This window comes from Hetaerina americana, unplaced genomic scaffold (genome assembly GCF_022747635.1).
Source record: "Hetaerina americana unplaced genomic scaffold, ioHetAmer1.1.p SCAF_11, whole genome shotgun sequence".
NCBI classification, from domain to species: Eukaryota; Metazoa; Arthropoda; class Insecta; order Odonata; family Calopterygidae; genus Hetaerina; species Hetaerina americana.
The window spans coordinates 28119633-28142526 of record NW_027286181.1 but is presented as its reverse complement, the minus strand read 5'-3'; the positions used below and the strand labels follow the sequence as shown (position 1 = coordinate 28142526).

Sequence of the window (22894 nt, the reverse complement as noted above, 5' to 3'; positions counted from 1 at the left end):
ACACACACACACCAGTAATTGTCATAAGAGATTTTTTGAAGGTTGTCGCGCGTCAAAATTAAAATTGCACTTCACTGGACCGGAAATTTGTTACCAATTCTAATCGACCAATCTCGCGAAAAACCTCTCGTTTCTCTACGGAAACCACATCTCAAAACAATGTACGGTCAGAAATGTAGTCAAAAATTATATTCGTATAGCATTTCTGTTCCTGTTTGGGAATTCAGTGTGAAAAAAATCTCATGACAGGACCTTTTTGTGCATTCTGACCTGGCTGACGGGATCCTCGTCGAGTCAAATGATTTTTTTTCTTAATTTAATCTCCACAGGTACGTTTATTGACCTATACTAGCTGCACGACTGGTTGAAGCGAACGCTCTTATGTCCTTGGGATTATGGATCGAATGCGCGTAAGCCATCAATTATTTCACATCAGAAGCTTTCGCCGAATTCACGAAAAAGGCTCATCTGTTTTCTAGAGCACATTACAACATCCTCATTGCTCACCACTCGTGACTACGTGAAAGTATGTACCTCATAAAATTTTCGGTTATGAAATCAAATTAAAGCGATAGGGCTTCTGCTCCTCTGCGAATTTATTACCTCCATTTAGTAAAAAAATTGCATCACCGGCATCATGAATTTTTCTTCGCTTACGGGCCCAATGTCATTAACCGCTTTAAGGGACCCTAAACGATGAGGTTCAACAGGATAGCATGGCAAATATGATTGCCGTGGTATTACTCGAGCGTCTTGGGCCTTCAGCGCCTGTCAGGGAAGGGTTGAAAGGCATGGAATGAGGGCAGCTAACCACTCCATCCCTCTAACAAGCAACAATCCATTCCAATGGATTAATTATAACCACTTTTTGAACCGCGGGAATACCACATCGGACAAAGAAATGAGCTCAAAACGCAAAGCTGATTGATGACGAACGTGTGTGTGTGTGTGTGTGTGCGCGCGTCCTCTTTGAGAGTGTGGCTTGCTCAGAAGAAACGAATAAAATACAAACCGATGCCTCGGCAGAAGACGTCGTAAAAAAAGGCATATCATTATGAGCATAATGTAAACACACGTTCCAATTTATGCGAGTGGAAACTCGGGAGGGAGATGGGGTGGTGGTGGTGGGGAATTGTCATGGAAATGCCATTGAAAACCCAGCGTATTTCATTTACTGACATATCTCAAACCACAGTTCCAGATTCAATTTTTCCATTGATGGTCTGAGTCTTAGACAATATATACGTGCATTTATTTAAAAAAATTACTCGAAGTACAAGAATCGAATTACGGGAGAAATCTTAGTGTAACCTTATAGGAGAAACCCGATTTATAATAACTCTCAAAAATCGTTAAAGACTTGAATATTAAAAATAAGTATGTTATTTAAATTATTGAGATGACGTGAATCATGTCGAAAAAGTAATTCGACGGGTTGAACAGAAACAGGTGAAATGTTAGTCACGTTATACTACCCTAATATTTTCTACGTGGCCAAAGAACGAAAAATATTTGTTGCAGGCCACGGAAAGTCGCACTTTCATTAATGTATTAGGCGATAAAGATAGAAAAACCATTTTCGACATAAGAAATAATGGCTTGGCCAAAACAGGACTTGTTGATATGATCGTGTTCGTTCCGCACGCAACAAGTCCGGAAGCGGTCATCACTCCGACGAGGATGGCGATGTCGACCGAACGGACAAAGAGATGGTATTCAAATCAATAGCGAAGCCACGGAGAGGCAGTCCCCAACGGACGCGACCGACGGTAGAGTTCACTCTGGGAAAGGGCTTTTAAAAAAAAGGACGCGCTTTCTCTTTCCACATCCTCCCTCTCTCTCTCTCTGTCCCCTTCTGCCTCACCCCCCACCTTCTCCACCACACCGAAGAGAACTCCCTTGCATAATTGGAATCTAGGGAGAGCGCTGCTGGGGACGGACGGGGGAGGAGGGCGGGCGACCGTGGCCTACTGCCCAAGCGGCCCATCGGCCAGGGAGCCGCGTGCCGCCGGCGGACGGGCGGCCCGCGGGATCGGACCAAAGATTCCACCGCACCTGCGAGCTTATTTCCCTTCGAGACGCCCAACCCTTCGCGACGGCTGGGAGGAACGGGAGGGGGGGAGTGACAACCGCCCCAGACCGCCGTCCGGATGGGGGTGGACAGTCGTGAGGAATCTCGGACGACCCTCACGGTTCGGCCCTACCACTCCCGATCATCGCAGGGGAACGCCGAGACAGTGAAAAACAACACCTGCATTCACACCGATAGCGAAGCAATATTTTAACGACGGCGCTCAATCGAAGACGCTAATCTGGCGAGTAGGACTTCGTCTCTACGTTAACGAGATTGTTCGGTACCATACGGTTGGCTGGCTGGCCATTTACTATATTACCTTCCCACAAAACGAAGGGCTCGTCCATTAGGTTTTCTATTTTGTTAACGAAGGTTAATCCGTTACAATTCTTACGAGACATTTGGAACCACGGCTAACGATATCAATGACAACATCCAAGAATTATCAGATCTGGTGAGTCGCAAAAAAATATATTTTACAAACCTTTTTTCCTAAAATAAAATCCCAAAATCACCCACATGGGAAATTCATCGCACTTATTTAGTATCATAAACACACTACAGTAGATAATTTATGCTCGGAGAACAAACGATTGATAATAAAAAGGAGTGCATTAGAGTCGTACAGTCTGCCACAGTATTGAAGTCGATTAATTACCGTCCGCAAGCTGGACCTTACGCTCCCCCCCCCCGGGGGGGGCACTTCAACTCCAGTTCGTAAAGGTGTCAAAAAAGGCTTAGTGATCGAATTGGCTAAAAGTGTTTTTGTACGCGACTCAATACGCGATTTCCGCATAGCACCCGATTCTACGGAGAATGGAAGCCTAGGAACCTCGCGGTCTTTCCCCATTTTCTCTACACCAAAGAGGTTACAGACACATTAGGCAATAAGCTAACATGAATTGGAATACTTGGGAGGGAGGGAATATTATGAGGTCTTCGTCCCGCATCTACCATTCTTGGTTGGGGCACGCATTGCAAGGAATTACTTAACGGGGCCAAAACCAAATCCCATGCTTTGCTATCTCCTTCCATCAGAGATTTAAGCACCACGACCAATCGAAGGCGACGACATTCACCAGTCAGCGCGCTCTTGTTCTTCCAACCACCGAATAAGACGAGATGGTATCTTGGATCTGATTGGCCCATATGACAACGACACATTCCGAGAGCTTTGTTCGACGAGCGGAGCATGAGCCTGCCAAATAAGTGGGCTAGCGGGGAATGATCTTATTCCAGTAACATCTATTTGGAATACGAACATCCAGACTGCTCAAGGGGCTGATCAGGACTAGGATTAAGGGCGAAGTTATGCGTCAACTGGAAAAATAATTACTATCGGCTCGGAATTTCCAGTGTAAGGTCTCCGAAAATAGTAAGCAATGTATTAATAAATCGAAAATTCACTAACACGCTGATTTGCAATCACTATCTGAATCGTTAGTGACAAATCCAGAGGAGAAATAGTTACTGAACCAACCTAAAAACTATAGCGACCAACCCAAAGGTTTGTTTGAGCGGTGAGGGTAGAGTTCACTTCGTACCAAACCCTATAAGTCGTGTGAATTTCACACCTTACGGTATACGGGCCGGTTTCTTTCTCCGGTCCGCCCGTAGATAGAAGAACTTAACAAATTTCATGACTAAATTCAATTTATTTGGTCGCCTTAAAGGGATTGACAGAGACATAAGGGCGCTAAAAAAAAATAATCCTCCTCAATTCTCCTAAAATTTAGGAATGAAATTTGACTACAGTTCGCTGCAAAGAACGAGTTTCCAATTATACACGTTTAAAATAGGCTGCTGAAGGTTACTTGGTCGCCGTAAACCTGCAATCAGGTTTCGGACACCTTGAGACCAATTTATGAATGATGATCCACCTCCTCATCATTTTAATTAGTGTGATAATTACGTAGTTGTAAATTATTTTGACTGTGGAACCTTGACGTACAAAGGAGAGATTTGATAAAAAAAATATTAGCACGAACATCAGCACCTGCTACCTTCACATTCTGAAGACATGATCGGTCCGCCTAATAGTACAATTCAGGGATTGAGAGAGGCAAAGACTTTTCTAATGACATTTCTGTTTTTCACATAGGAACCCCATTGCAATGAAATGTTGTATTTATTGAACCGAGTCCGCAACCGTTGAAGTCGACAATGCATTATGAAAATTCCCAGCTGCACTTTTGTGTAAAATTCATTTTTAGAAAGGGGAATAAGAAAAATGTATGCGATTTTAGATTGATACATTTTACTCAACCTGCGATTAACACAAACGGCGCATCCGTAAGCTCTCTAGGTCTTAAGGCACGACTCCAGATAGAAGTTAAAAAAAAAAACGAACTGATGAACCTTTGATAATATGTAAGTGGCATAAGAAAGAGAATAATCACCTCAAGACAAGAAGCATGTTTTTTGCGAAGACGGTCGTGGAGAGTTGTAACTGCCACCGATCCCTCAACGGTTCCCCATGCGACTGGTCTTCGCCTTCGCACTTCTCTCTTTCTGAGGCCCGAAAAAAAGTGAATTTATGAGCTGACATCTATGCAAATTCACTGTACCAGTCGCCGGGACTGTGACATGGGCATGCAAAATAAAACCTGGTCACCCTAAACCTCGCTAAAGCGGGACGAAAAACATTCTTTGGATCAAAAAGAGCTTAGGAAATTTTTTTAAATAATTTAACCACGAACCCTAAATCATTATGAATGACTTTCAACGTGACTTCATTACTTTTGGGCGGGGGAAATGGATGGCCAAAAACCGTGCTCGAACTTCTTTGGTCGTGGATAAAAATCGTATACATTGGATGCATGGGCGATTGCCGTTGTTTAGGAAAAAACGAGGATGGCAAAAGAAAAATTGAGAATTATCTCACTCATACCGTTATGATCGAGACAAAGGATTCATAGCACGTTCGAAAAAAAAACAAAAGTACAGCGTTCAAAAACCCGTACGAGCTCAAAATAAATTGCCCCATTTGAGAAACACTGAAAAATGAATACGATGGAATACAAAACTCCTTCCCGACGATAACCTGTCCTCAAATTTCACTGCTCAAGGCGGTAGATAGCATGTTTCGATGATTGATGCCGAGATCAAAACTTGGAAACGCAGCCACTTCTTTATGCCCATAATAAATCATTAATGGTATTTATTAATATTATTATTTCACGATGTCGTAATTACTTTCGGCCGGAGGAAATTAAAAAGTTCTTTGCCCCATAGAAACGTCCGCTGCCCCGTTAAAACAACCATGCTGGGTGAAGTGCGTATATCACTCAAAGAGGGTCCCACGAGTTACCGTGAAAAATAAAGCACCCAAACGGGAGGAGACTGAACACGCTAATTGCTGCGAGGAAATCTCGGGAGTGGGATGGGAAAGGGGGAAGGAATGGGAAGAGGAGGGGTGGGTTTGAGGAAACCTGTTATTGCCTCAGGATAAGTAATACCCCACTTGACATTTAAAACTTACCTACAAACGGTGCCTAAGGGGGAGAGCATCGCACGAGACCACCCGAATTGCCAGCTTATCTCTCTTTCCCCCTCTCCTCCTACCCACCTATCTGTTTTTATTTTTCGCCGAAAGCATATGGAAAAACCACACAAGCGAATAGCACCTGCTGGGCGTCAAAAAAATAAATACACGGGAGCAAAATTAAAATGCGCCCCGTTGAAATGGACCTCCCCTTCGAACAATTATAAGACTAATGAAGGTGATTAAAACACTACGAGGTCATCAAAATGTGAACTATGCCACCCTGGCGTGGAGATTATTCACCTTTCTGCCTTTCTAAGCTGATTGAACTCGAAGGAAAGGTCAGGTAGAGAGGGAGATAGATGCAAGTGAGTTGAGTGTCTCACATAACATAGTATTTTCACGAATTGTGTAAGTGAAAGAGAATCGGTCGAGTGAGATAATAATAAATTATTTCGCCATTCAATAATTTCATCCAATCATTAACAGCGGACGCCAATCATAGACTTTCACCAAGGAAGAAAAACAATTCTAATCTCAGTCACAGCCGACCTTATTGCTGACCAATTAAGCAATCACCACGTAATTTCAGCGAGGTGACAAGATGCTATCGGCTTACGTCAGCATTGTCTTTATCGTGCCATTACATTCCCCTGTCTTTTATTTGGAAATTTTTCCCAAAGACAATTTTCAACACTTAAAAATGTGCCAACTCTTTGAACCAATTCAATATATTATACGGGGACGTTGTTGCAACCATGTGGGTAGACGGACGTTGGACTACTGACCCAAGGGCCCGGGTTCGATAGCCGGAGATGCCTTTCGGCACCCAAGTTTTGTGATTTTTCGAGTGCCGGGTCTTCTTGAGAAATCATCGCCGGCACAGGGAAAGGAATGGAACTCTCCTACCCTGATGTGTGAAATTTCACACGGCGTTGGGCTTAGGATGAGGTGAGCTCTGCCCTCACCTATTAAACCGACCTTAGGGTTGATAGCTGTGGGGTTTTGGTAAGACAGTAATATATGCAATTTAGCAACCAATATGCCAGTTTTTTTTAAGTGGTAGTGACTTTTTATATTTTGTGAACCACGGGGGTATACAAGGCCTCAATCTCTTTTCCCAAAACATGAATACGTTTCTTTATTAGTCCAATACACAATTACCGCAAAAAGATTTCTTTGATCAATCGGTAATAAGAAAATACATCTCCTAAATGGAAGAAAGGGCATTTCGGATTGCTGACATTGAGGCTGACGATGTTAATATTTTGCCCACTCAGAATTCACGATAAAGGAATGCGCATAGTGGAGATAAAATTGCTCCTATTTTAAATGGAAAACGGTTAGAGTAGCAAATTACGCAACGAAATGATTGAGGTGACAAGAGCTCGTTGAATTAAATGGGAGAGGTGAAAAAAAGGGAGGAGGATATAAGCTTCCAAACACTGCATGATTTCGGATATATCATTTGATGTAAAACTTAAACGGCCGAAGTATCTTTTGAACAGTCTTAAAACAACTGCAGTCCTTTCCTGGTGTCCTCGACCGAAAACACCAATTTCGCAGTCGAAGCGGAGAGGGTGGGCAATTCGGGAAAAAAAAAGTGTCTCTCCACACGAGGAAGAAGTCTCTTCCATTGGTCTCGGATTATAAATCTCTCGAAAGGCGAAGGTACCCGACTCGGAGGAGGAACATAAAAAGATTGAGAAAGAAAACGGGGAGTTAGGCGAAGAAGGAGAAAGGCGATACCCTTAAAAGAGGGACGGTAGCCGAGAGACGTTTATACAGCAGGAAGGCGCAAGGGTGAACCCCGAGACAATAAAAAAAAAATCACTCGACTAGCCGGCCACGCCCATTGTCTGTCTGCCAAGGGAACGATCGGGTGAGGGTTAGCGGGTGGAGGGAAGCGGCGGCGGCGTGGGAGACGAAGGAACTTTAAGGCCACCCCTTAATGCGAAAAGGGCTCGCCGAAAAAGGGCCAGACATGATCCCCCCTTGAAACCACCCACCTCCCCCTTGGGGAAACCGTGGAATAAAGGAACTGTTCTCTCTCTTTCTCTACTGCGGGAAAATAATAAAGGGATGAAGCGGAGTGAGGACGGCAGACGTGCGGGGCGAAAGGGCAATAGGCTTTGCCGTTTCGGGGGGAGGGAGGGGTCGAAGGGGGAGAGTCACGCCGGTGGAGGGAGAAGGTTATATGGAAGGTGGCCGGGATATTGCGTGCATCCCCAGATACCCTTCTAATAAGAGATGGACGCGGACAATTGGGAGTGGGATGGGAAAGTGACACGAAAACTGGGGAGGGTGGTACGTAGGGAAGACCGTCTCGGCGTCGGGGATTGACGGGTGGGAGGAGAGACGGAATAGAATCGACAACATCGAAGAGATTGGGAGGTTTAATTTATGAAACGCAAGTCAATCGATTAATTCACTAGAACGGAGATTTGATAAAACTACATTTCAAAACTTCAGTTATGCGTTCACAGAGAGGAATCATGACGAGCGCTTCAAAATATAATATAACACCAGGCACAATTGCGCACACAAAGGTACGAATCTAAATCAAGAAAGTTTAAGAGTTGAAGAGATTTAATCGCCAAGATCAAGCCTGTGGAGATCGTAAAATCTGTCATCCACCAGAAGTGAAACAGGTTAACCTTTTCTCTCGTTTTATCTTAAAAAATATTACAATTGTAACGAGTTGTTTGAGGATGGATCTATGCAATATGGACCAAAAAGTAATGGACAAATGACATCGCTTTAGGAAATTTACCTCTAGATCATTATGACATTAAATACGCAATTACTTATCGAGTTGTATCCTTTTGGTTTAGAGTGAACGAAGATAAGTTATTTTATCGTCGAAGCAAACTAGACCAAAAAATGAAAAACGACACTAACGACGCAGAAAATCGCTGACAGCAAATGGAAGCGATTTGACTCCTCATAGATGAACTGTGCACTACGACACGACCACATCTGAGGAAGAGGAATATTCATGAAGAAACGAGGGAGGGAAACGAAGGAAGAAAGGAGAGCAGGGAAGAAAATTTGGGACGAGACATTTACGGAGACTCGGGAGAGATGTGGAGATGGGAGTGGAAAGGTCCCCGCGATACGCATTCCGTTCGGGTCGCATGGACATGAAGGTGCCGGGTTCGGGCGGAGAAGGAAAGTTGAATTTACCGTCCCTAATCACAAGGGCTGGGTTCGATTCTCTGCGGATGCTCATTGAATTTTTACTTTCTCTCCTTATTCAGAGGGAAGGGGGCGCCGAATATGCAGTATCCAGGCCGATGGTTGAGGGGAAACTTTTCCAAAAAGAGAGCTCTTTCTTCACCACCACGTGAGCTAACGCAAACACCTGATTTCCCCTGCCCTCTAACCTTTCCACATTCTGCCTTACCCCCATTAACACTAATGACCTTGGGTTCTGACACGAGACCAAATAATGCAGGACTCTTCCGCAACGAAAATTGTATCAAAGATTTCCAAACAAATTTTCTGGGTCGCAGGACATCTTACACGGAAGGTCAATGATGAGGACATACAGGTATATTCATTGATGCATGTGTATGTGTTAGTTAATGGTAAATGAATCTACATGTGCGTGAGTTGCAAAGGTTTTTGCATGAATATATACGATTTTGTGTGCGTAGGTTGGCATGAATTTGTGGGTTTTGCATGCTGTTTTATTCATAATTACGGGCGGTGACCTTACAATCCCCACCACACGCCCTTGCGGCGGATTGCGGGGCACTGGGTGGATGTGGACGAAGGAGGATTATTTTCACGTACTCGGGGATTGTATTCATTTAATTTCATCATCACAGAGCGGCGTTTACATGTAAAAAAACAATGCTTTTGAATTAATTAGTTCGCGAAGAAAACCGAAGATGGGTCTCGATCGCGAACGTGTTAGCAACGTAAGGTCCCTTTGTTGGTGCTGTCGACCTCTTAATGACCATTTTTTTCACGAAAACTCAGAAAATGCAGCAGGGTCGGAAATGAGACAAGGAGAAACGCTACGGAAGGAGTGGAAGGAGAGAAAGCATGTATGTTCCTGCCCGTGCACTACAACAAAAGAGAAAAGCGAAAAACGTGACTTGGTTGAGAGGTTGCAGGACAGGATTAACTTCAAGCATATAAGGGTGGAAAGAACAGAACGACAACGAATGCGGGGGATGAAAGGAGAGGAAGAAGACGGGGGCGGGGCGGAGGTAAGGTGGGTGGGACAGGAGGAGACGACATGGATGATGAACGGCCGAGACCACGACAAAGAGCAGGAAAAAAAATGAATGAATTCAAAACCAACCAACGATCAGGTTTTACAGCGGTCAAATGCAAACGAGTTGGCCCGGCAAAAAAAATAAGGTTCCCTAATCCCAGCGAATCCGCCCTATCTTTGTACCAATAGAATCCAAGAGAAAAATGTGCCCTTCGGAATATCATACAAATATCGTTTTAAGGATAACTTCAGTGAGCGGTTCTATTGAAAACAAGCCTCGATGGAATCGTCGGAGAGAGCAATTGAAGAGGTTCGTTCCTTTGAAGGTCGAACCGAGAGGAATCTTCTTTATGAGACTGCGGGAATTTTTATGAAAGGTAAGAAGACTTTTCTAAGAATTACTTGAAAAGATCATTTACGAGATTGAAGTTACTTTCTACGCTAACACCTCTCCATAAAAAATTACCCACTTCTCTGTCGAGATGGAGATCTTAAAAAGCCATAAAAAAACATTAAACGTGTTAAGTGGCTCAGCTTGAATCTTTGCAAGAATAGTGACTAACACAATGACGACATAACTGCGGGGGGGGGGGGGGGAAATCTTCAAAGTATAAGTACGTCTCCGGCGATGACCATTCACAAGACTAAAAAATCATGCAAAGAAAATTATTGTTGTTTTCTTAACTACAAAAAAATTTATCTCTAAAAAGAATTATTTAAAACGAAAAAAACAGCCATTTTGTTTTCGCTAATCAACCAATCGATCATTTCCACTCCGGAACGAGACGAAAATAAGAGAGCATTCGACGCGTGGTATAGCATGAAAATTGAGAGGAGCGCAAATTCCACAGATGGCAGTTGAACGTTAAGTAAGATGCATGATGTGATCTAAACATGAACAGGCGCTTGCAAATTGGAAGCGTATGATCACGAAGCTTTCGAGTTTGCGCACATCCCTCGGAGAACGACGATACGTAAGCATGAGGCTGAATGCGAATCCTTTTTTTTTTTTGCTATTTTCATAATTGTTACGAAAACAAAGCACATGTCTATTTAAGCATGCACCGCTGTCACTTGACCTTGCAATGTTAGAGCGACTCCATCAATCAAAAAGCACAGAGCTGTCTTCAAATAGTGATATCATCCATCCATTGGGGAACGAGAAAAATAGAGATACCCGACCGTACATCACCATCGGGGTTGATTTCAGGACTTGTATATCATCATCAGAAGGGAGTGATGCCAGAGACAGTCAAAATCAAAGCCAACAGAAGTACTATGATCTATTTCGAAGAGGGTACAAGGAAAAAAAATACCAATGGGTAGGAATGAACTTAATGAAAATGGGAGTCGGACGCGGTTCACAATTTTGGTCATGGCGAGATTTTAATATTTAATCAAAAAAGAGAAAACTTCGCAAATAATTTCCCTGGAATTAAATATTCAGATAGAGAGCTCCTAATAATTTGTCTATCAAGAAGGAAAGAGAGAACTAGACGGGGGCCCTAAACCTTATTAAACGGGAAACAGGGGGATCGAGATGGTGCGGGGGCTAACGTACTGGCTTCCCACCCTGAGGGCGCGGGTTCAAATCCCGGCGGTGTTGAATATTTTTCAGAGGTATCTCGATCCCTAACTTGAGGTGCTTTGTGGAGGGCACTTTGAGTGAGTACGTCGTCCGTCGGATGGGACGTTAAGCCGCGGACCCCTTGGCGCCTTTCGTAAAGAGTAGGCTAATGCCGACGCCGGGTTTCTCTCCACCCTTCATCCTTTCCTGTCCTTCCCCTATGGCGCAAATGACCTTAGCTGTCGGTCGCCTCCCCTCAAAACTACTACACGGGAAACAGAGTATAACTGAACTTGCTGTACGCCAATTGGTGTTTTTAAATTCACATTTATGATATATTCAATTAATTAACTCAAACGTAAGCAAATATCAATGACGGATATAGTACTTCAGTATATTCCGCGACTTCGCGTGGATTTGTAACATTTAAATAATCCCAATTATTATAAATTAACTCAATCCCAATTATTAAATAAATCAAATTTTCCACTGTTCAAAATATGCTTGATGCGACCTAGATTTCAATTCAGATACATTATTACCTGATGATGTAACCACATTGAAACCTATCTCGTATTTAAGCATATTTTATACGGGGGAAAAATGAAGTTATATAGGTAGTATTGGAGTTAAATAGAAAGAGGCCCAAAGATAGTACTTTGAAGAATTTTAAGTGTTTGCGCAAATCTGTTCAATGAATAAAAAAATAGTAATTGGATTACTTTCGGAATGCACCCTGCATTTACTCATATTACTAATCAGTGAGATATTTAAAAGGTTTTCCATTCTTTGTCTCGGATTGCGTCCACTGAAATCCAAGCGGAATATGTTATTAAGATAAAATAAGCCATTTTTACATTCAAACTTGAGGAACTTTAGCAATAGCAAATGGCTAATTTCAACGCCATAAAATACCTGCAGAACATCTTTAGATGCAGAATACATGAAACAAGCACGATGAAAAAATTGAGACCTAGTTGTGATCTTCTATTACATTAACGCTCGCCATTTACGTAACGATGACTTGGTTTCAAGATTTCCGAGGAATGAACATCCTCGAAATCTTAAAAGAGAGTTTAAGTAAGGCTCTCCTGCGGTCGCCGCAAAGTTGTGAAAGAAGAGATGCGTTAAATAAATGAAAAGGCAAAAACGCACACAATCTTACGACGTGCTTGGCCAATTCTCGATCCACAATACAAATAAATTCACGTTCATTTTTAATGGGAGAGCACACAATGCGAGATGTCCGAGGAGATCCTTTTATCTTCCACGCCAAAAATTGTGAACTTCACGAGAAATAACCAGCGAGTAAATTAACGTTAACGCAGGAGGCCGAGTATGGAGGTCTGAAAAATTTTAAATCCGCTGAGGATATGAACATAACTAACTCGGAATCCATCCAGAAAACCAATCTGAACGATTATACATACAGAAATACAGCGAACTGCCCAATTACATAATTGATAAGCGCATTAAAATAAATGTGTCGTAGAAATTTGAAGGAGTATTGCAGGGTGAGGCACAATTCCACAATAACTTGTTGTCCAAGTAAATTAGGATGAATATTGGTATTTTTATAGTAGATATTACATATATATATATAAAAAATATATATATATATATAATATATATATATATATCTAATATATATATAATATATATATATATATATATATATATATATATATATATACATACACACAAATATCTTCGAAATGGAACGCTCTTCGGCGACGCACAAATATATAAAAACACAGATGTAGATTTTTGAAACATAGAAACACAAAGAAAGGACACTCACATATGTAGTTTTGACGTATCGACGGCACGACCGTCGTCAAACGTCAAACCTACATACTACCTTGATCAAAAAGTTCCCGGAATAACCACCGTGTGGCGCTCCCATCGTTCCGATTTGAGTTCTGTTTTTTTTGTTAAATTGGTACATCTGTTGTTGATATTCCCTTTAAATCTTAGTGTCATAACTTGACATTTGCAAAAGTTACGTAGCCAAGAGTACATCTATCTCTGTGTGTGTTGGCGATTTTTTACAATTGCAGAAATGGATTTAAATTTGCAACAACGAACTTGTATTAAATTTTGCGTAAAAAACGGATTTAGTGGCGCACGGACGTTGGAAATGTTGGAAAAGTGTTTCGGCAACGATTCTCTAAAAAAAACGGTCGTTTACCAGTGGCACGAGCGGTTCAGAAGTGGTCGTGAGTCAATCGAAGATGATGAACGCAGTGGCAGACCATCGACATCGAAAGTCGGTGAAAAAATTGATAAAGTAAAAGAAATGTTGGTCAATAACCGCAAATTAACCATCAGAGAAATAGCTGAGGACTTGAACATTGCCTATGGATCCGCCCAAGACATTGTGGTTAATGATTTGGGTTTCCGTCGTGTAGCAGCAAAGTTGGTGCCAAAAGACCTCAATTTCATGCAAAAAAGAGACCGTGTTGACGTCGCAAAAGACATGATTTGCGAGGCTGAATCCGATCCCACATTCATCAAAAGGATCATTACTGGAGACGAGACGTGGGTTTATGAGTACGACACGCAATCCAGACATCAGGCAAGTGAATGGCGTTCACCAAATGAGCCGAGACCAAAAAAACCACGTCGTTTTCAGTCAAAAAAGAAGGCAATGCTGACGGTTTTCATGGATTACAACGGTGTAGTGCATCATGAATTTTTGCCAGAAGGCCAGACAGTAAACAAAGAGTATTATTTGGGCGTTATGAGACGTTTGCGTGAAGCAATTCGCCGAAAGAGACCAGAAATGTGGGCAGAAAACTCGTGGATTTTGCACCATGATAACGCACCGTCGCACAGTGATATCATTATTCGTAATTTTTTGACGAAAAATGCAACAAATACCATCCAACAGCCACCGAATTCACCTGATTTGGCTCCCTGTGACTTCTTTCTGTTCAATCGAGTTAAAAAACCATTACGGGGAACGCGTTTTAGCAGCCGAGAGGAAGTAATGGAAAAATCGCAGGAAGCACTGATGGACATACCGAAAACCGAATATAAAAAATGTTTCGAGGATTGGATCAAGCGCTGGCATAAGTGTGTTGCAGTCGATGGGGATTACTTTGAAGGGGACAATATAGATTTAGATGAATAAACTTGTATTTTTAATTTTCTGAATAAATTCCGGGAAATTTTTGATCAAGGTAGTATGTAGGTGTCCTTTCTTTGTGTTCCTATGTTTCAAAAATCTACATCGGCATTTATACTATCGGTATGAATTAGTTTTTTAAACAAATAAATTAATTTTTTTTGAAAGTCATGCAACTTCAAGTAATGATCTAAATGGCAACAATTTGGAAAAGCATAAATAAAAGATTTTCCTCATGAAACTTGAATCGTTCGCATCCACATTTAGATTTAAGCGATGTAACTATTCAACATTTGTAAATATTTTCGTGTTCTCCGCGTGAGAATACGTACACAAACAGGTAATGCATTAGCGGGACTACGGCAAGTGTCCGAAGCAAACAGATTCAATAAATACATCTAATAAGTCGATCGCCGCCATGGAAAACTGAACTTCCTCAAACGACCTGGTGGGCGTGGTCCCAGTCTGTCTGCTTACTGTTGTGCTCGCAATGCACAAGGAAAATGTGCTCTAACTCATCTGGACACGGTTGGTGAGTTTAACCATTGACTAAGGGCACTTCTGTACTCTACTGCCGTAAACGGACCCTATGGATTCCAACAGATCTGTCAATGGCGATGAATTAATCGGAGATTAATATATAAATATGGCAAAATCGAACTCTTACGAAACAGGAGTATTTTAATGAGGCACTAATACTTTAACTAGAGTTTCTTTCGTCATGCCTTGGCTTTGGGTCACGTAATTAAATTTTTGCATCAAATATCATAAGTTTAATCACATCAACAGGCACTCAAATGTCAAGTTTTCCTCTTCTAAAGCACTTGATCAGATTAAAAGATTAAAATGAGGAAGTTCACCGATGCGGCTTCCGAGACATTTAGAGTAGCGTTTTCTCCAAAGGCTACCGCAATAATAATGGTCGGATTAACTTGCCTTGGACTTTGCATTACCAACGTGACATCACCGAACGGCTCCAGAGCAACAAGTGAATTTTCGATAAAAGTCCGAAGGGGAGGGAGGGAGACTGACATGGATTTATGGCCGTTTTTCGCATTTATCTTCGATAAATATGACACGGAATTTACCAGATCAACAAACCGAAAAAATATCTCCGATTCGCATTTTGTATCTCAGCACTTAAAATATAAGTTCACACACCGGCAACTGCTACGCACCGTTGAAGAATTCGTCCGCTCATCAATTGATTGTCTTATAGACGGCGAATTTGCCGTCAACGATTCGGTTGACGGTTCGGATGACGCTCACTTATTTCTTTAAGGAAGAACGAATGCCACTTGGAAGGAGCCAGTGCGATTCTTTGACCACCCAAGTAAAGCATTCTGGCGCCCCGAAGGCAAGGGAGAGAGAGAGAGACCTAATTTCCCCGGAGGGTAACGGCCGACGGCGCCGTGACGGAGGAGGAAGGCTTCGATCAATACGTTTTGTCTTATTAAAGGGTGAAACAAATACTCTGGGAAGAGCAAAGTTTTTCTAGAGATTCCCAGAGACCGGGCGAAGGATGTGGCTTTTATGTGTCACGCACTAAAACATATTTAATGCCCATTTCACGAACAAGAGTTCGAATATAAAAACATAAAAGCTTTTAACTAGAAGCAAACCAGCAGGTTAAATAAAACAGTGCTCTGTGGTAATTACTTGGAGGTGGAACATATCATGATAAAGGCTTTCAGAAGGTTAACCACACATTGGACAAATATTTTGGACACTGGTCGCACAAAACGGCAGATTACTGCCAAGTTAAGCATTTGGTTTTGGAGATCTTCAGTTCTGTTATGGTCTCCTGAACAGGAATGACAAAAATATGGGTGAGATAGAAAAAAGTGGAGATTTAAATGCAGAGACTCTCGCCGGCCGTTTTTTCCTCGTTTCTTCTCTCCCTTTCCTCCCATCCCCTCCACCCCATCGCCCTACCACCCTTCGCGGGCCACCATGGACGACTGACTCCCTTTCGACCATGTTTACCTGGCGTTATTTCCTTGGCGTTTCCCTGAAGACACTTGTCGCCCATTGCGCACCGGAACGATCGCGACGCCTCGTCTCCTGGCAAGACGCTCGACAGAATCGCCACATCCTCCTTGTTCTCGAGAGCACTTTTCACCTTGTCGTCGCCCACAGTCTTCGTCACGATGGTCTTGGTCGTGGTAGTGGTCGTCGACGACGGCGAGCCGGGTCTCCCGCTGGACGTGGTCGTCTTCGAGATGTGCAACCTGCTCTCGAACTTGTCTGCAACTTCGGCCGCCATCTCTCGGGTATCGATACTCTCTCTCAAAATAAAAGCGCGACGCTTCTCTGATTGCTTCCCCGAATGAATCCTTTCAAAGCAGCCGGTGGTTTCTCTCGTCTTCTCGATTCCGTCCTCAACCGTCTCTTCGGAGCGCGCGAGCGTGCGTCTTTTTTCTTCCGGACTGGGATATTCCCTCTGACCACAGTGGCCGTCAGCGCATCGGACTGCTTGACTCGAATGAAAGCTATGTTATGGCAACGCGAGACCCAATACAAGTCTCTCAATCTCCTTCCCGCCTCTCTCCTCTCTCGGGCCCTATCCCCCACCCTCCTTCCCCTTTCTCTCTCTCTCTACTCCCCTCTCACCACCACCGAGGGCACCGCCCCTCCCCCGCCGCCTCACCCTCGCGGCCCCGCCTCCCTCCTCCGCATCCCCTCTCCCCTGCGTCTTCGACCCCAACTCTCCCCACTCCCACTGACTGGCACCAACTCCCACGTGTTTATTCTCTCTCTCCCCCCCTACCTCTCTCCGCACTCACTCGCACACGTACACACACACACCCACCATCGACTTTAACTCAACCCCCCCCCTCCTGCCCCCCATCACCCCCGTTCCTATCCCGCGGAACCCACTCCTTTTTTCTTCCTCTCTCCAAACTTCACTCCCACATGATTTTTTCCTACGGAGTGGGAAAAAAATCCCGACTCCTACACCAAAAACCACGTCCGCACCGCAGCAATCCCCTCCCCTACCCCACACGCCCCCTCTCCTGGCCGCCGCTCTTCCACCCAGAGGGAGCCGGGTTCGCGATTCGTTCGACTGTGAGCGAGCGAGATAGAGAGAGATGAGAAGAAAGTGGGATTTAACGTTTTCCATTCGCACGAGAGGGCGAACTCTCCGGCGTCGACGAAATGTTTGAAAATTGGCAGGAGGGAGGGAATGAATAGATGCGATGCGGGAATTGAGCGAGATGGATATGCGAGGAGGGCCGGGGCAGAAGACGGATGGAAAAGATGGACGGAAAAGGCGAAATGAGGAGAGTCGGCGCAGAAAATAACTTGGATGAATAATGGAGGATGCGTGGAAAAGTAAGCAACAGGAGTTCGTGAAGGACGAAAGAAGGGTGAGCTGCGGTTAACAATCTTCAGATCGATCACTACGACCTATTGAATAAGAAATGATGGATCGGAAACGTAATTCTATCAGCTTTTACCCCTTACACTCGTATTCTTGAAGAAAGTACTGGATTAATGATAAGAATCAACAGCAGAAATCCGATGGAAATAAGACGTTGGACTACTTATGCATATGAGTGTTACAATTTTTATGATGCGCAATGGACGTACATATCTAAGCAACTGGATTTCTTATCGCAAAACCTCCAATAAAAATAAACGGGTCAACACGTAAAACTCATATTTTACATGTTTGCGAAAAAACAAAGAACTGTGCACATTTTGACGAAAATCGACCAACCGCAAAGAAAACTCGTTGATGGTAATTCTTACTACTTCACAGATTTTAATTACCTCACACCTCAATTGAGTACATCAATGTTAAAATAATAAATGCCATGTTCTTCCATTAAATTTTGTGATGCAAACATTTACAATAAAAACGAATCACTTATACAGTATTTGTAGGCAGACAACTACTCTTGAAAAGATCACATTTAGCACCAAACCGAGAATTGCAGGTAAATAGCTGTTTCGTAGACCATAAAATCCTCTTCTAATTTTGCATCGGAAAAATTTTTTAAAAGATATTGCGGGAGGAGAGTAACAATACTTCACGAATATAGTTTCTCTTGTATCAAAGACAATTCCAGAAGAGATATTCCTTTATCCCAGATATCGTAGAGAATAAGGAAAACACTGCGGAGAAAAATACTGAGGCAATCAATGAGCGGGTAGATCCAACCTTCGGGATAATGAGTAAGTGGTTTGGATTTTATATTAATGCCAGTTTATAAGCTTAATATACATATAAATGTGCCGCTGTCCCATGAGTTTATTTTTAACGAAACTCATATCCCAACCGAAGTCTGACTTGTATCAATATTCATCCTTGGGTAGACTACTTAATTACGTTTATCTTTATTATTACCATTGCTAGTCTACCATTTCAGACAGTTTTTGGATGGACACAGACTAATTATTGCCATTGAAATTCTAAACTGCCTCTAATAAGACACAACCTGACACCCAACACTACAGTTTTCTCAATGGGAAGAAGCTTTTTCGACATATCGGGGAACATTTCTCTCACGAAAAAACAAGCTTTTAGTCAGCAGAAATGGAACCAGAGGTAACCAGCCATGAAACATGTATATCTCTGGGCAGATTTATTATTGCAGGATTTTAAAGGGTAAGATTTTGCCGCTTCTTTGGCCGCAGATGTCTTTATGAATGTTTTCGCAAAGAGAAGGAGAACAAGCTGAAAAATCAAGGATATGAAATGGGGTTTTTAGACATATCCCTTGTTTACGAATGTTAACAGCATTAATGTTGGTGATGCAGATACTCGCTTCGTTCAAGCAGTGCCCATTTTCTTCTGGCTTTAATAATTTTGAGTTAATGGTTGAAACATTATTTCTGAAAGAAATTCTTACGTATCTAAATGATTACCTTCTTCAAAGAAGAATTTCACCGCAGAACTCGATTAGTTGCCTCAGTATACGAATATCGTTCACATTGGGATGAAATATTGAACCCCTACGCATGCTGCAAACAATGATTCATAAAAGGAATAGGTCCTCTCTCGTCCTAAGTACCCTCCTATTAGATCAGGAGCGGTTGAATGCCGAATTTCAATGATTCGTCTTTTTAAAGATATATGTACATCTATTTGCAAGTCATCCAAAACCTTTAAATGTGATAATATGTGGATTCTTAACCCATTAATCTATGATATATACATATTATAAGGTTTGCACAGTTTAACTGTCACCAGTAGGTTCAGATTAAATAAACCTGAAGGACTTGTGCAGGAAGAAGTGTTTTCATCAATGGGTCTGGCACATTAAAGAGATACAATTGAAATAAACATGAAAATATTTTATTTATGCCTACCTACAAAATTATTTCACACAGAGAAGTGAGGCAGGAGACTTATATCGATTGACTTTTATGATAATTATGAGTCAAATGCATTCACAGACAAGGAAAAAACATGAAAAATCAGGTCTTCACTGTTACTTGGTGCATATCTGCTGAGAGCTGCAGCAAATACAATTAACTTCTTCACTTAACTCCCAAACCCACAAGTGTGTTTGAGTGCAACAATAATTAACGTCCTGATTTGTTGTTTATCTCATTATCTAAAAGATAACATGCATTATGACATTAACACTATTCGTTATGAACAATGCGTAAAAGCAGATAGAGAGAAAGAGACGATAGGAATTGCGGTGCGTTTGATTTTCGGAGACACTGAGCGACACTGGAACTTGGAACTTGATTTGCGACCTCCTTGGCATCGGATGGTATTCACCATTGCCGCCTGCCGTCCGAGGAGTACCTAAAATCTCGATCGCAAAACCTTAAAAATTTTCTTCCTAAAAAGCCTAATTTATTGCCCGTGACGAAGGAGGGACTCCATAAAAATATAACCCTTTCCTGATGCTATTTTATGGTCACGAAGACCGCGAGTAATCGAAAAAATTCCTGTTCTTTAAAACATTCGGCGATAAACACTCTTTCTTGCCCTGACTGCAGGAAGGGCCGACGACATGGGCGTCCATGAGACGTACAAGCACGGACGAGAGGTGACTTCATACATATTTCTCCCGACCCATCCCCCTTTACCCATGGGCTCTTTCGAACCAATCTCCCCCGGCGTCCATGGATCTCGTTCCCTCCCGGCTTGGACCAATCAGCGTCAAACCTCCGCGCCAAGGAGAACCGGGTTCGATTCGGAGGCAGGGAACCCTTCACTAACCGCACCAACTAAAATGCCAAAACGCAAAACCGGTTCCTGTAAACGATCCAGTGTTCGCCAATCCTCTCCCTCCCTCTCGCGGTCTTTCAAAAAACGCTCAACTTCCCTCGGGCAAAGGCGGGCTTGGGGATGGAATGCAAATCCTTTTAACACACAGACACACTTTAAAAAGAGTGTGCCACCGAAAAACACCCAACCCATAACCCTAATTTTAACTGCCACCTCGGCGGTTTTCACGGGTGCGTTTTATTTACTAAAGTGGCTGCGGAAACCTTTGGGGAACATAAAGGAAAACGGAAGTTTATGTGGTCTGGAAAATGGAAGTGGCGGGCCGTTAATTAAATTGTCACAAAGACTTCCAATGATCCAAGACCATTTCAGCACGAAAAAAGGAGTAAGGTAAAGAATTTTGTAAAAAAAATTATTCTGCATCCAAATGTCCATCGTTGCCTCAAATTTTGATAATTTATCAACACAAAAATTTACGACCAACGAAAGGCAATGCGGACAATACGGAGGTAAAGAATTAATTCACTCAATTGTGATCTATTGGTCTTAGTCAAAAGGGTGAGGCTCGTTATTTCCCGTTCTAAAACCTTGATATGCCACGAATTCGATTCACAGTTATCAAGACGATCTTCTGGTGATGGATTTTGCCATATTAGGAAGTTTTAAGACACGCGCTTCATCCATTGTAGGTAATTAAAAAATATTGACCAGTTAAAACACTTCGTTTCCCACAAATCGGCTCTATGTATCGATCAAATGCCGTCTATATGTATGAGTGATCTCGATCGAGATAACAACGAGAAGACAGAGATAAGATATAGGAAGGAGACATTTGTCACCATAGCCACATTTAGATTTAATTACGACTCGCATTGCGACGGATAGGAGATAACTTTTTGACCTGATCGTGGTTTCATCACAGAAACGCCGTTTCCATGGAAGTTGGAGAATATAAATCGTTTGGACTCTGAAAACTTTGAAAAGGACGGATTAAAGGCCCAGGGGGATAAGTCTCCTGGCCAATTTGTAATGCCTAGAAAGTTGCGCGACGTTTCAGAAATGGATTTTGAAAATAAACATTATTTTAAATTTATGAAATAAATACGAATTTTTACAAAAATAATTTTTGATAAAATGAATTTAAAAATCTGAGATTTCAGTTTGGGGAATGGCGCTAAAAAGTGAGGACGAGAAAACTCGCGTTTAAACTTTAAATGTGTGTTAACACACTGATTGAAAGGTCACGGATATTTTACTCGCAGTCACCCAATGAAATAGTTAAAATAATGAAAACAGTTATATTTACATTTACAATTTATACGTAAAATAACTCAAATAATGTAGACCAAGTTAACTACTGGTACATTCATGTTGGTATCTACGTGAGATATAATTCTATACGCAGAGGAACAGTTAATAGCAATGAAGGACAATAAACTTACGTCATATGAAATAATGACAACGTATTAGTTAGGACGAAAAGAAAAAAACTAATTTTTCCCCTCGTGCGATCGCCTATAGATAATTCTATTCCTTGATTATTCGTGGGTAAAATTTTATTTTATATCTGCTGGTTCTACGCTTGATCTTAGTTCGATGGAGCTATTTATAAATTTTCAGATCATAACTAAAAATACCTTCTTCCAATTTATGCAAGATATCAATCTGCAAGTTAACCTTCGCTCCGTGAGAGATTCCCAATCTAGTTCCCCTAATCCTCTTCCTATAACCTAGATACGCCACTAATTTTATCACAAAAATGTTTCATAAATCTAGCTCCTCTACTCTGCACGCGATCTATAATTCGGCAATCAATCCAGCTTCATGAGGATCCCATAAAATAGCAGCATATTCTAAATGAGGACCTAATCAGAGAGAGATAATATGCAAAAATTTCAGTGTGAAAAATCATTCGCCTTGAGCTCTTAAACTCAGAAATTTTGGGAGCTTTAAATGAACAAGATGTGACGAAATGCCGTTCATACAATGTCACAGGCATTCGTAGTCGTGTGCGACGCGCCACAGTCCACGAGGTTAAAGCCAACTTTAAATACTGAAACTTCGTATCGCTGCCTCAATTGGTGAATCTCAATGTCGTATCATTCCATCAAGTAAGGAAAGGGCTGCAGCCTAGATGTAAACAAACTCTTTGAATACATCTCAAAACGACAAAAGGGGAACTTAAAACGTTTCTTCCTGAACACTCGACTAATTC

The 22894-nt window shown here is 42.2% G+C and overlaps 1 protein-coding gene across 11 annotated transcripts in view; it reads right to left on the bottom strand.

Annotated features, from left to right (window-relative positions):
- Nucleotides 1-22894, bottom strand: part of Lmpt (four and a half LIM domains protein limpet) — a 946158-nt gene that overhangs the window by 54851 nt on the left and 868413 nt on the right. Inside the window, exon 1 of one of the 11 annotated variants that reach the window (XM_071599525.1) lies at nucleotides 16470-16960. The exons of the other annotated variants lie outside the window; for them this stretch is intronic. Within the exon in view, the coding sequence (XP_071455626.1) occupies nucleotides 16470-16749 (280 nt within the window). The 5' untranslated portion in view covers nucleotides 16750-16960. Of the gene's footprint in view, nucleotides 1-16469; nucleotides 16961-22894 lie in introns of those variants that run through there. 11 annotated transcript variants of the gene reach the window in all.